General features: G+C 42.9%; 1 protein-coding gene across 1 annotated transcript in view; it reads right to left on the bottom strand.

Moving 5' to 3' along the window:
- kremen1 (kringle containing transmembrane protein 1) overlaps window positions 1–14,964 on the bottom strand; it is a 180,133-nt gene that overhangs the window by 128,408 nt on the left and 36,761 nt on the right. The window contains exon 2 of the mRNA XM_072587279.1: window positions 9,397–9,559. Coding sequence (XP_072443380.1) covers window positions 9,397–9,559 — 163 coding nt within the window. The remainder of the gene's footprint in view (window positions 1–9,396; window positions 9,560–14,964) is intronic.

The raw sequence follows: 14,964 nt of genomic DNA, 5'->3' as shown, positions 1-14,964 counted from the left end.
TCTGCTGGACTATAACTTGGTATTGCGTAATTATAAACATTGGAAGGGATGCTATTGTTGTTATTCAGATGGTGAAGCAACAGTGCCTCTCATAAATTAATAAATGCAAAAATGTATGAATAATAATAGGCACACAGTTGTTCCTTGGTAATTTGTTTTACACCAAACACATCAAGCAATGCCAAGAGCCTAGCTTTTTGATTTCATTTGATTTATTATTGTCATACATACTTTGGTACAGAGAAAAGTTTTGTCTTATATGCAATACAGGCAGATCATACCATACAAAATGCATTAGGGTAATAGAACAGAGTGAGGAAGACAATGTTACAGCTGCAGAGAAGGCGCACAAACAGTGAGATCAACGTTTAAAATTTGAGAGATCCATTCAGAAGTCTAATTACAGTGGGAAAAAAGGTGTTCTTGAATCTGTTGGTACACTTGTTTAAGCGTCTGTCCGATGGAAGAGGGTGGAAGAGATTATAATGGGGTGGGAAGGGTTTTGGATGATGTTGACAGCCATCCCGAGGCAGTGAGGAGTTTGGATGGAGTCAATGGATGGAAGGTTGGCTTGTGTGATGGACTGGCTGTGTTCACAACTCTCTGTAGTTTCCTGGCAGAGCCAAGGATCCGGGTTTGATTCCCATCTCTGGCAAGAGACCTGGAGTGCTGGATCATAGCTCCTTGAAAGTGGAGTCGCAGGTAGATTGGATAGTGAAGAGATCATTTGGTATGCTTTCCTTTATTGGTCAGAGTATTGAGTACAACAGTTGGGAGGTCATGTTGTGGATCTCCTTCCTATCGGAAAGATGTTACGAAACTTGAAAGGGTTCAGAAAATATTTACAAGGATGTTGCCAGGGTTGGAGGATTTGAGCTATAGGGAGAGGTTGAATAGGCTAGGGCTATTTTCCCTAGAGCGTTGGAGGCTGAGGGGTTACTTTATAAAGGTTTATAAAATCATGAGAGGCATGGATAGGAGAAATAGACAAAGTCTTTTCCCTGGGGTGGGGGAGTCCAGAACTAGAGGGCATTGGTTTAGGGTGAGAGGGGAAAGATATAAAAGAGACCTAAGAGGCAACTTTTTCACTCAGAGGGTGTTACGTGTATGGAATGAGCTGCCAGAGGAAGTGGTGAAGGCTGGTACAGTTGCAACATTTAAGAGGCATCTAGTTGGGTATATGAATAGGAAGGGTTTGGAGGAATATGGGCCGGGTGCTGGCAGGTGGGACTAGATTGGGTTGAGATATCTGGTAGGTATGGATGAGTTGGACCAAAGAGTCTGTGTCTGTGCTGTACATTTCTATGACTCTATAACTATTTGTGTGGAGTTTGCACATTCTCCCTGTGGCTGCATGGGTTTCCTCCTGGTGCTCCGGTTTCCTTCCACAATCCAAAGATGTGCAAGTTCGGTGAATTGGCCATGCTAAATTGCACCTAGTGTTAGGTGCATTAGTCAGGGGTAAATATAGGGAAATGGATTTGGCTGAGTTACTCTGCGGAGGGTCGGTGTGGACTTGTTGGGCCGAGGGTCATGTTTCCATACTGTAGGGAATCTAATCTAATCTAATTGCCATACTAAGCCATGATTCATCCAGATAGAATACTTTCTATGGTGCATCTATAGAATACCTAGAGACATGCTGAGTAGTTTCATTGGGAAAAAAAGTCAATGCGAGACTTTAGGTAGATTGCACATGTTTAAAGATGGATCACATTGGGTGCTGCTGGAAAGTCCATGTTTGATTTGATTATTCAATGTAATAAAATGTTGGGAAGATGTATATCTGAACATCTCTTACATCAATGACTAACATGTACGCAGTAATACTCTTTGCATAGTGATTCCTTCGACCTGCAACGTCTAGGTAGACAGTGGGGTTGGTGGTCAGGTAAACAGATAAAAAGAGAGAGAGAAAAACAGAACTGCTATGTTGAAGTGGCATGCATTTTCAACATTACACTGACCTGTGAAGCCAGTTATAAACGCTAGTTTTGCATTAAACCAATTTTTTGTTTCTGAGTAAGATTTACAAAAAACGCTCACTTACGCAGCGTTTATCATGACCACTGGACATTTCAAAGCCAAGGAAATGCTGTTGAAGTGTAGGCACTGTTGAATGTAGGGAGTATGACAGCCAATTTGCGCATATCAAGTTCTCACAAGCAGCAACGTAACAATTACCAGACCATCTGTTAATTGGCAGATAAAAGACTGACAACTTTTTGCCAACAACATAACCACTTCTGAGCTGTGTATTCAAGGCCTACTGAGACAATCCACACTGCTTGCATCCACTCTCGATACTATTACCAATGTAATGGTGCATGGTACAAATTATAGGTGTCTTCATACTATAATTATATTGTTGACCCTCGCCAGCTCTGTGGTCCTGTACAGTTCAACACGTTTGATTAACGTAGCATCGCCTTCCCCTGGCAAATCTTGGGGAGGTGATGTCTATATTAAACCACTATCTTCAGCTCAGCTATTCCTCACAGAGATGGCTTTTGGAAGCTTCCTTACAATTTTGAGTGTTCCAACCTGCAGGTTGCTGTTGGCTTATATCTATGGTGTTCGTGTGGGAGCAGGCCATTCAGTCCCTCAAGCCTGCCCCTACATTCAAAATGATTATGGTTGATCTGCCCTACAGTTTGAATCCTCTTTCGTTCCAGTGCATCATACACCCCAGCTCCCTGGTATTTCAGAAAATAATCTACCTGCTCTATAAATGTATTCAGTGATCTAGCCTCCATAACTTCGTGGGGTACAGGATTCCAGACATTTACTACGCTTTGGACAGAGAAATACATTCACACTTCAGTTTCAAATGAATGTTCCCTTGTCCTGTAACTAGTTTGGGACTCTCCCACTAGCCAAAACATCTTCTCAACCTCAATGTGTTTAGAAAAGGATATACTGGTATTGGAGGCCACCCACAAGAGATTTACTGGACTGATCCTTGGGATGAAGTTGTTGACTTACCAAGAACAGCTAAACAGGTTAGGCCTTTATTCATCCGAGTTGACAAGATTGAGGGGGGGGGGGTCTCTTATTAGAACATGCAAGGTTCTAAGGAGACTTGACAGGGCAGATATTTCCACTAGTGGGGGAGTCTCTGAGTCTGGGGCGTAGCTCCAGAATAAGGAGGCACTCATTTGAAACTGAGATGTGAAGGTATTTCTTCATGCAGAGGGTAATGATTAGTTGGAATTCTTTACCCTAGGGAATGGTGTCGGCTGATACAAAAGAGAAGTTGAGGCCTGGGGAAGATTAGATTACCTACGGTGTGGAAACAGGTCCTTCGGCCCAACAAGTCCACACCGACCCTCCAAAAAGCAACCCACCCAGACCCATTCCCCTCTGATTAATGAACCTAACACCACAGGCAATTTAGCATGGCCAATTCACCCAACCTGCACATCTTTGGACTGTGGGAGGAAACCAGAGCACCCGGAGGAAACCCATGCAGACACTGGGAGAACGTGCAAACTCCACACAGACAGTCGCCCGAGGCAGGAATTGAACCCAGGTCCCTGGCGCTGTGAGGCAGCAGTGCTAACCACTGAGCCACCGTGGCGCTCCAAAAGATCAGCCATGATCTGATAGAATGGGTATGTCAGGCTTGAGGTGCCAAATGGTCTACTCCAGCTCCTATTTCATATGTTCTCATGTTCCAATCCCCATTCCCTTTGACCTTGCACCACAAACCCCTTGATCACTTAATTTCTCCTTTTTCACTGTATCCCAGACTCTCCTTTATTCCAACTCTGCCCTCCCTTTCAACCTGCTGCAAAATGATGAGGTTTCTACTAGTTACCTAGTTTGGAATGTCACTGACCTGAAACGTTGCCCAGCATTATGCAGTGCCCCTCTTACAGGTTGGCAGGTAGTGTTTGGAGCAGTCCAAAAGGGCTGGGTAGACTCTACAGATGCTCTTCACCCCCTGTCCCAAACTAGCCCTGATTTTATAGGAGGAGGAGAAAGGTGAGGTGCCCTTAGCATCACTGAGGAGCCAATTACATTTTCAACCAAGGCCTGTGCCACACATTGTGTCCCAACTTCACAAGCCCTCACCCAGCTCCACCCAACCACAATCCCTCTTCCTCCTCCTCCCATCGCTGCCTCATCCCCTGGCCCCACCAAGAATTCCCTGGACTTAACTATGTCTTGGAATCTTACAACCTTATCCAGTGATACATGGTGTTGCCCCAGTAATGGCGACTGCTCCTAGAGAGTCCACAGAGCTGCCAATCAATCAGACTGACTGACATATCTCTGAGACAGGAGAGGTCAGATAGCCTACCTTCAGCCAATTAACACTCCACAGAGCATTCACTGGGTCCTGGGCATTGCTCAGCAATTAACCTTTTCAGTGGTGCCATCCAAAAACCATGGCAATTATTTCTATTGCTCTCTACACAAATGCTACCAGGCCATTTTGTATTCCCAGCAATTTCTGCCTTCACGGCATTACAGTGTGTTACTGCAGGCGCCATCATTTCAATTAAGGATTGAGTAGAGACTCAGTCTGCCCTCAGGTGGGTATAAGAGCTTCCTCAGCCCTTTATCAAAGAGCAAGAGAGCTCCCCTAGTAACCATCCATCAAGTGAAACCACTAAAGGCAAGGTTAGTTCCCGTTTATTCTATTTTCCATGCGTGAGACCGCATTTGTGCACACTATTTTTAGTGACAACACTACTTAAGATGTAATTCATTAGCTAGGAAGATCTTTATGTCATTTTGAAAAGGTGAATGATAGGGAATTGTTTTTGTGCTGAGTCTCATTATTATATTGGTACTAATTGTCACACCCAAAGATTTGAGAACTCAGTATAATTTCTGCAACAAAGTGAAGCACCATAAATATACTTTAGTCCAGAGAACAGTAAGGAATAAGACTTTTGCTTAATAATCTATATTGAATGCACTTTCTGATAGTCAGCATTATTGGTTAATTGATCTCTATTTAATGAGCAGTTCTCCTAAGATTATTGTGTTAGAAATGCTTATTATTCCCTCGGTTTTGATGTACCCCTTTGAGCAAGTCCAATGCTTCATTGATTTCAAAAGCTCCAGTCTGTGCATAATTTATTGTCTCATCAATATTCCCAAGCTATTACAATCACAGGGGGAAAAAGAAAGACAATCTATCGGCATTAGCTACCAAGACTGAATGTAGAATTTAGGCATTTTTAAACACATTTTATGTTGATCTAATTGATGGGAAGTATTTCTGTGAGCAATCTCTTTCTTTTGCAAACACTTGGTTGTCAGCATCAAATAGTCCCAGGTTGGATAAAGCACATTCTGTTGGAGGCACTAGGAGGGTCTGCTAACTGAATGCACCCCTATTTAACTTCAGCAGAAATTCTCATGTGTGGCTCTGTTTGGCTCATCCTTTGACTGGGACAACACATCCATTCTGGGACAAGCCAAAGAGAGACACGCAGGAGTATTTCATGACATTCCAATTCCATTCATGGCACATAGAATTCTATCAACAAACACATCAATTGGGATCCCATCTAACACCCTCTGAGAAAAGAAGAGGAAATGACATCAATACAGGAAATGACATCACCAACCCAAAGAAACCTAAACAAATAAATAGAAAGTGGGCCATAACACCCATGCTTCACTGGAGGCTCACTGACGATGTCACCTAGTATGGTGTCAAGATGTCTGAAAACAAACCTTCCAGCTCAGTGAGCAAACCTACTTCCAGAACCTCAAACTGAACTACAAATCTTCTCCAAATTTGCTGAGACAGTAGATATATTGACTATAATTCATGAGGCTTCTAGAAAGGATCGGTAAATGGTGAATAAAACTCTTCTATTCAAGCAAGGAGGAAGACAGAAACCAACGCAGTGTGAGCCAATGGGCCTAACATCTATCATCTTTGAAAATCTTAAATCAGACAACGTCAACATGGTTTTGTGAAGAGGAAACTTGCCTTATTGGACTTTCTTTGAGCAAGTGACAAGTAATATTGATAAAGGACGACTTGTAGATGTAGTGTACTTGGATATCCAAAAGGCATTGGGAAAGGTTCCACATCAAATGTTTACTTCAAAAAAAGGCTCCTAATATAGTGGGTAACGTATTAGCAAGGAGAGAGGATTAGTTAGCCAACAGGAAGCAGAGAAAATGGGTAACTTTCAATTTGGCAGGCTGTAATTAGTAGAGTGTCACAGGGATCAGTGCTAGGGCCATAACTATTTACAATTTATATCAATGCCTTGGATGAAGCAGCTGAATATTTGGTTGCTAAATGCTCTGGTAACACAAAGATACGTATGACTGTAAGTTTTGATGCGGACTTAAGAACATAAGAACCAGGAAGCTTGCAAAGGAATGCAGATATTTCTGGAAAAATCGTGCACTGAAAACAACCTAGCTCCCAATGCCGGCAAAACCAAGGAACTCATTATTGATCTACGGCAGGATGTTATTCATGTCCCTCTACACATTAACAGCACAGAGGTGGAACAATTGGAGAGTGTCAACTCCTGGGAATGGTCATCCACAACAAGCTTTCTTGGACTCTTCATGTGGATGCAGTGGTTACAAAGGCCTAACAACATCACTTCTTCCTCAGACATCTGAGGAAATTTGGCATGACGATGAATACCCTTGCCAACTTTTATAGGTACGCCATTGGGAGCATTCTGTCTGGATGTATCACTACCTGGTATGGTAACTGTACTATTAAAGATCGGAGACAGGTACAGAGAGTGGCGAACTCAGCCCGGACAATCACAAAGGCCAACTCCCATCTACAGAATCCATCTACCAGGCCCACTGTCAAGGAAAGTTCCACCAGCATTCTCAAAGATCCATCCCATCCTGGCAATGTTTTTCTACAACCTCTACCATCAGGAGAAGGGACAGAAGCCTGAACACATGCACCAGCCATTTTTGAAACAGTTTCTACCCTACTGTTGTTAGAATACTGAATGGACTCACAAACTCTTAACATTCGCCTTTACCTGTGTTTTTGTTTTTGCCCCTGTTTACCTAATATATACTATCTATGCTACTTAACTCTGTGATCTCCTGTATTGCTCGCAAGACAAAGCTTTTCACTGTATCTTGGTACACATAACAATAAATTCAATTCAATTCAACTTTAAGGGATTAGGGGAAAATAAATTACAAGTGTAGTGCATGTGGCAAAATGTCCAAAACAAAAACTGAAATTGCTGGAAAAACTCAGCACCTGTGGAGAGAAATCAGAGTTAACGTTTCGGGCCCAGTGACCCTTCCTCAGAACTCTCTTCATGGCAAGGGGGTGGAAACAGAATCCTTCAATATTTTTCGGCAGAGGCAAATGGATTCTTGATAAGGAGGGAGTGAAAGGTTATCAGGGTTAGGCTGGAATGTGGATTTGAGGTTGAGTGAATCTGTCCACTTTGGCAGGAAGAGCAGTAAAGTGGTATACTATTTCAATGGAGAGAGATTGCAGAGCTCTGAGTTGCAGAGGGATTTGATAGTTCTTGCACAAAAGTCACAAGAAGTTAGGATGCAGGTACAGCAAGTAATCTGAAAGAGAAATGGTGCATTATTTCAAACCGAATAAATTTTTTTTGCTGCAGTTGTACCAAACATTAGTTTGGAATTCTCTTCTGCAGAAAATAGTGGGCGCAGGGTCATTGAATATTTTTAAGACCTGAGATACAGAGATTCCTGAATGACAAGAAATTCAAAGAGTATAGAGGGTAGGCAGGAAATTAGAATTGAAAGTTGAAGCCACCATCAGGTCAGCCATGATCTCATTGAATGACAGAGCAGACTCAAGGGGCCAAATGGCCTAACTCCTGCTCATAATTCACATGTTCATATATTTCAGCATTTTTCTTAATTATTTTAGACTTCTGGCATCTGTCAGCACTTAGTGCATTTTTTTTTAACCACTTATTCATCTGGAGCTAGCAAATCACCATTTTACCAGCAACAACAGGAAATACTTCAGGGAGTGGGAATCTGGAATCCTGTTCTTTTAAAGAGCTGTTAAGACTGGGATCAAATGGACATTTAAAACTGAGACTGACAGAGTTTTGCTGAGAACATTTATCTTTGATGGAACAATGGTGATGTTGGTTAGGTAGTCTTTGAGAAGGTGGTGGTGAGCTACCCTCTTAAATTATTGCAAACCATGCAGTATCAGGACGCCCACAATGCTGCTAGGAACCTTTTAGACCCAGTGGCAATGAAGGGTCAGCAACATGGTTCCAAGTTAGGATAATTTTGGCCTGGAAGGGACTTTGTAGACGGTGCTGTTTTATTCACTCGTCGGACGTAGGCATCATTGAAATAGACCAGCATTTATTACCTGCCTCTAGTTGCCCTTAAGGTGGTGGTGAGCAGCCTTCTTTACCACTGCAGTCCATGTGCTGTAGATAGACCCACAGTGCTGCTAAGTGGGATTTCCAGGATTTTTACCCAACGACAGCGAAGGAACAGTGATATATTTCCAAGTCAGGATAGTGAGTGGCTTGCAGGGAAATTGGAGGTGATTGTTTTCCCATGAAGACACAGCCTTTGTCTGTTGAGATGGTCATGGTCATTGGTTTGGAAGGTGCTAAGGATGAATTTCTGCAGTGCACCTTGTAAATGGTACACACTGTTACTGAGTGTTGGTGGTGGAGAGAGTGGATCTTTGTGGAGGCGGTGCCAATCAAATGGGCTGCTTTGCCCTGGGTGGTGTCAAACGTCTTGGAGCTCATCCAGCAAATTGGGAGTATTCCACCACACTCCTGACTTGTGCTTTGTAGATAGTGGACAGGCATTGGGTATTCAGTAGGGGAATTATTCTGCTGTCCTCCTCCTTCTGGGTGGTAGGATCACAGATTTGGAAGGTGCTATAAAGGAAGCCTTGGCAAAGTGCTGCAGTGTCTCTTGTATATGTGTGCTTTACCCTGCTGTATGTTATGTCAGTGGTGAAGAAAATGAATGTGTTCAGTGATGGATACTGGGCTAATCAGCTACAGACTTTGGAGGAGACCAGGAACGACTTGCCCATTACAAAATTCACAGTCGCTATTAAAGGGCAGGAATTAAGGTGGATAAATAGGAATTAAGGTACAGAAGAACCTCGATTATCCGGCATTTGATTATCCGAATGTCAGATTATCCGGCAAGATCGCAAGCGAAACTACATTATCTGGCATTCAATTACCGGAATTTGATGAACCCCATAAATACTCCCCACCTGTGTCCTTCAGATAATTGAGGTTCCTCTGTACATATCAGCCATAATCTAATTAGTAAAAGTGTGAGCAGCAAAATGGGCACTTCCTGACCCTTAGCTCCCACTGCCGTAGGAAACCACTCCGATTTAGAAACCTCCGCATACGAAAGGGGAAAGGGTTAACATAGTCCATTTGTTACCTGCAATAGTTGTGATTCCCAAGGCCGCCTTCTCCATTGGGATACTTGAGGGTGTTATAAGGGTGCTGGAAGGTTTCGTTCCAATACAAACAGGGCTTTCCCCCCTGATGCGAGGTTCGATTCTGGCAGCCTCTATAGTCAGCACCATTCGCAGTATAGCACTCTGCAAGTTACACAGAAAGAACTTTGGTAAACTTTTGAATGCAAACTGATCAGTCCTGAGGTGTGCGAAATAACGCTAGTTCCATCTTGAAGAAGTCCGATTTAGAATTTCCAAAGGTTTAGTTGTCTTTTGTTTTTCATTCACGGGGCATGAATGCCATTGCCCATCCCTAGTTGCCCTTGAGTAACTGGTGAGCTGCCTTCTTGAATCACTATAGTTCACTTTGTTGAGACATTATAGCAATTGATACAAATGAGTGGCTTGTTAGGCCATTTCATAGGGCAGTTGAGAGTCAACCATATTGCTGAGGGGCTGGTGTCAGATGGAATCTGATGGCAGATTTCCCTCCGGGATGGGCATTAGTGAGGCAGATGGGCTTTTATTTTCTTATCGAGTTCAACTTCCATGTCTGGCAAGATCCGAACCCGGGTCCTCAGAACGTTGGCTGAGTTTCCAGAATAACAGTCTAGTGATAACACCACAAGGCCATCACCTCCACAACATGGCAACATCTTAACAGAGAGGTATCATTTTTTTTAATTTAAAAGTCCATTCTATTCAGGATAGACTGTGAACAATGCCTGATAATCCTTCTGGCAACCCTGATGGAATTTCTGATTCAAATTCAGTCCCTTTTTTTAAAAAAGAAGTAGCTGTTCCTAAAGAACATTTCCTTCCATTTTGATTATCTCACCCATAGACACATTGATAGACATGGTGAGTCAGATTGCACATGCCACACACATGTGGTACAGACTAAACATTCCTGTTGGCAAATTATTTTCCCAGATGGGATTTCTCTTTTTAAAGGAGAGTTAGCTGTGGCTTCATTAATAGGCACCTCAAATTAGTCTGCTTTGCTCATGATGTTGCTAGCCTCTCAGTTGGTACTCTATCCCTCTTATGGTGTTGCCATTCTGGGTTGTCAAAAGGCAATTGAATGCATATAAATCAAAAATAAAAGAAGGTCTAAAGAAGAGTAGGGGAGTGGGACTAATTGGATGTGTCTTCCAAAGAGGCGGTTAGGCAGAATGGAGCATCAGCAGATTAATAATTATCCTGGAAATCTTGGCAGGGGGTTGGGAAAGATAACTGGCCAACAATGCTTGGAATGTATGACGCCACTCAGTTACCGTCCATTTCCCAACCCAAACAAGATGGGTGAATGAAGGATTGTCTTACTCGGAGCATTAATTAATTCGATTGGTGAAATGTGCCAATTAGTTCAGCAGACTGGCGTTTTTAATATGCAAACATCACTTGTTACATATAATGTAGAATTTAGACTGTAGGAACAGGCTATTCAGCCAAGCTGGTCCTTGCTGGGTGTTTGTGCACCACATGAGCCTGTTTCTGTGCTCATGCATTTCTCTTTTGATGCATCCACGACATTCAAATACACATCACTTAAAATACCAAAATGAAAATTGTCAGAGTCTTCTTTTTATTTTGCATTTGTTTTCCCCCCAGTATTTAAGCTCTCGCATTCATGTACAGCTCCACAAGCACTGCAGTTAAGAGAGGAGGGTTGCCAAATTGCCATCACAGACCATCGGCTCTTAGCACTGTGTGTTAAACTCCTTCCGCAACAGCATTTGCAGTGTGAGATATTCATTCAGCCAAATCTGTATCAAAAAGGCCATATTATTCAGCAGGAACCGTGACTCCATATTGTTAACCACTGACCAATCTGCATCTCAGAACTACTAGTTGTAAATAGAACTCGCAGTACGTTTAATTCAATAGTCTGCTTAGCCCCAAAAGAATTATTTTGTAATCTCAGTCTGTATATGCTATTTGGTTGCCAGCAATAAATGTATTAATACAGATTCATACAGCTCAATCTCAGTCTCCCCAAAAGCATTCACACTGATTGACAATTGACTGTGCTACCTTTCATTGAATAGGAATGAAGAGTGGATGGAGAATTTGAAGACCATGTTACACAATACAACAGTTTGACTGTACGACGACAGTATTCAACACGAATACAAAACAAAATGCAGGTTAAAAACTCTCACACAACTAGAAGTGATGCCTGATTGAACACTCATACTGTGAAATAAAACTTTATACATTGCAACCATGCCTCCAAGTGTTGCAACGCAGCCTCAACATTGTCCTTGAAGGCACTTTAGTATTCACCTTATTAGAATCATAAAGCACAGGAGATGGCCATTCAGTCCATCAGTTTGTGCTAACCCATTAGTCCAACTCTCCAATCTTTCCCACATCCCCTTGTGGCTGTTCCCCTCAATAGCAATTATACCGCTTTGGATACTTTTAGGGGGGGAATTACTTACCAGGGGTAAGCAATGGGGCATGGGTCTCTGGCACAGAGTCTGTCCCTGTTACTCAGAAGGGAAGGGGGAAAGAGGAGCACAGCATAAGTCATTAGGAACTTCATAGTTAAGGGGACAGATAGGAGCTTCTGTGGGAATGAGAGTGACTCACAGTTGATGCGTTGCTACCCAGGTGCCAGGGTCCGAGGTGTCTCTGATCGTGTTTTCGGGATCCTTAAGGGGAAGTGGGGAGGTGGGGGGCAACATGAAGTCATGGTCCACATTGGTACTAACAACATTGGTAGGAAAAGGGATGGGGATTTAAGGCAGAAATTTAAGGAGTTACGATGGAAGCTTAGAGCTTGGATAAACAGTTGTTATCTCTGGTTTGTTGCCTGTGCCATGTGCAAGTGAGGCAAGGAATAGGGAGGCAGAGGAAGTGAACATGTTGTTACAGGGATGGTGCAGGAGGGATGGTCTTAGATTCCGGGATAATTTGGGCTCTTTCTTGGGTAAGTGGGATCTCTAAAAACAGGACGGTCTTCACCTGAACCAGAGGGTACCAATATCCAGGAGGTGAAATTTGCTAATGCTCTCTGGGTTGGTTTAAACTAATCCAGCAGGGGATTGGGAACCCAAGTTGCAGTTTGAGTGTACAGGTGGTAGAGAGTAGTGAGGTTTCAAGGTCGCAAGAGGGTACCAGCAAGCAAGAAGTCAGTTTGAAATGTGCGTACGTCAATGCCAAGGGCACCCGGAATAAGGTGGTGAACTGGAAGTATGGGTTGGTACCTGGGATTTTGACATTATGGCCTTTTCAGGGACATGGGTAGAGCAGGGATAGGAATAGTTGTTGCAGGTTCCGGGATTTTGATGTTTCAGTAAGAACAGAGAAGATGTTAAAAGGGCGGGGGGGGGGGGGGGGGGGGGTGGTATTGTTAGTCAGAGACAGTATTACAGTGGCAGAAAGGACGTTTGAGGACTAATTTACTGAGGTCGTATGGCCTGAGGTTAGAAACAGGAAAGGCAAGGTCACCCTGTTGGGAGTTTTATATAGACTTCTGGGTAGTTCCAGAGGGAAAGGATAGCAAAGATGATTCTCGATAGGAGCAAGAGTGACAGGCTAGTTGTTATGGGGGCCTTTAAACTTTCCAAATATTGACTGAGAATACTGTAGTTCAAGTACTTTAGATGGATCAGTTTTTGTCCAATGTGTGCAGGAGGGTTTCCTGACACAGTATGTAGACAGGCCAACAAGGGGCGAGGCCACATTAGATTTGTTACTGGGTAATGAACCCGGCCAGGTGTTAGATGTGGAGGTAGGTGAGCGCTTTGATAATGGCGGCCACAACTCGGTTATGTTTACTTTAGTGATAGAAAGGGATAGGTGTATACCACTGGGCAAGAGTTACACCTGGGGGAAAGGCAATTATGATGCAATTAGGCAAGATTTAGGATGCACAGGTTGCAGAAGGAAACTGCAGGGGATGGACACAATTGAAATGAGGAGCTTATTCAAGAAGCAGCTACTGCATACCCTTGATAAGTATGTACCTGTCAGACAGGGAGGAAGTTCTGGAGCATGGGAGATGTGGTTTACTAAGGAAGTTGAATTTCTTGACAAGAGGAAGAAGAAGAAGGCTTATGTTAGGATGAGATGTGAAGGCTCAGTAAGGGTGCTCATGAGTTACAGGTTAGCCAGAAAAGACCTAAAGAAAAATATTTAAGAAAAGCCGGAGGGGACATGAGACGTCGTTGGTGGATAGGATCAAAGCAAACCCTAAGGCTTTCTATAGGTATAGCAGGAATAAAAGACTGACTAGAGTAAGATTAGTGCCAATCAAGGATAGTAGTGGAAAGATGTGCATGGAGTCAGAGGAGACAGGGAAGTGCAAAATGAATATTTTGCATCAGTATTCACACTACAAAAAGACAATGTTGTCAAAGAGAATACTGAGATATGGGCTACTAGACTGGATGGGATTGAGGTTCACAAGGGGGAGGTGTCAGCAATTCTGGAAAGTGTACAAATAGATAAATACCCTAGGCCAGATGAGATTTATTCTCTGATTTTCTGGGAATGCAGGGAGGAGATTGCCGAGCATTTGGCTTTGATCCTTATGTTGTCATTGTCTACAGGAATAGTGCCGGAAGATTAGAGAATAGCAAATGTTGTTCCCTTGTTCAAGAAGGAGAGTAGAGTCAACCCTGGTAATTATAGACCTGTGAGTTTTACCTTGGTTGTGGGTAAGGTGTTGGAAAAGGTTTTAAGAGATAGGAATTATAATCATCTAGAAAGGAATAAGTTGATTAGGGATAGTCAACATGGTTTTGTGAAGGGTATGTTGTGCCTCACAAACCTTATGGAGTTCTTTGAAAAGATGACCAAACAGGTGAATGAGGATAAAGTGGTTGATCTGGTGTACATGGATTCCAGTAAGGCATTGATAAAGTTTCCCATGGTAGGCTATTGCCAAAATATGGAGGTATGGGATTGAGGGTGATTTAGCAGGTTGGATCAGAAATTGGCTAGCTGAAAGAAGACAGAGGGTGGTGGTTGATGGGAAAACGTTCACCTTAGAGTTCAATTACTAGTGGTGTACCACAAAGATCTGTTTTGCGTCCACTACGGTTTGTGATTTTTATAAACGACCTGGTTGAGGGCATAGAAGGATGGGTTAGTAAATTTGCAGATGACATGAAGGTCCGTAGAGTTGTGGATAGTGCAGAAGGATGTTGTAGGTTACAGAGGGACATAGATATGCTACAGAGCTGGGCTGAGGAGTGGCAAACGTAGTTTAATGCGGAAAAGTGTGAGGTGATTCACTTTGAAAGGAGCAATGGGAATACAGAGTACTGGGCTAATGGTCAGATTCTTAGTAGTGTGGATGAGCAGAGAGATTTGTGTCCATGAAAGTTGCAACCCAGGTAGATAGGGTTGTTAAAAGGTATATGGTGTGTTAGCTTCTATTAGTAGAGGGATTGAGTTTTGGAACCATGAGGTCATGCTGCAGCTGTACAAAACTCTAGTGCGGCCGAACTTGGAGTATTGCATACAGTTCTGGTCACTGCACTATAGGAAGTATGTGGAAGTTTTGGAAAGGGTTCAGAGATTTATTAGGAATG

Source organism: Chiloscyllium punctatum, chromosome 17 (genome assembly GCF_047496795.1).
Source record: "Chiloscyllium punctatum isolate Juve2018m chromosome 17, sChiPun1.3, whole genome shotgun sequence".
In the NCBI taxonomy this organism is placed as follows: Eukaryota; Metazoa; Chordata; class Chondrichthyes; order Orectolobiformes; family Hemiscylliidae; genus Chiloscyllium; species Chiloscyllium punctatum.
This window is presented reverse-complemented; position numbering and strand designations above follow the sequence as displayed.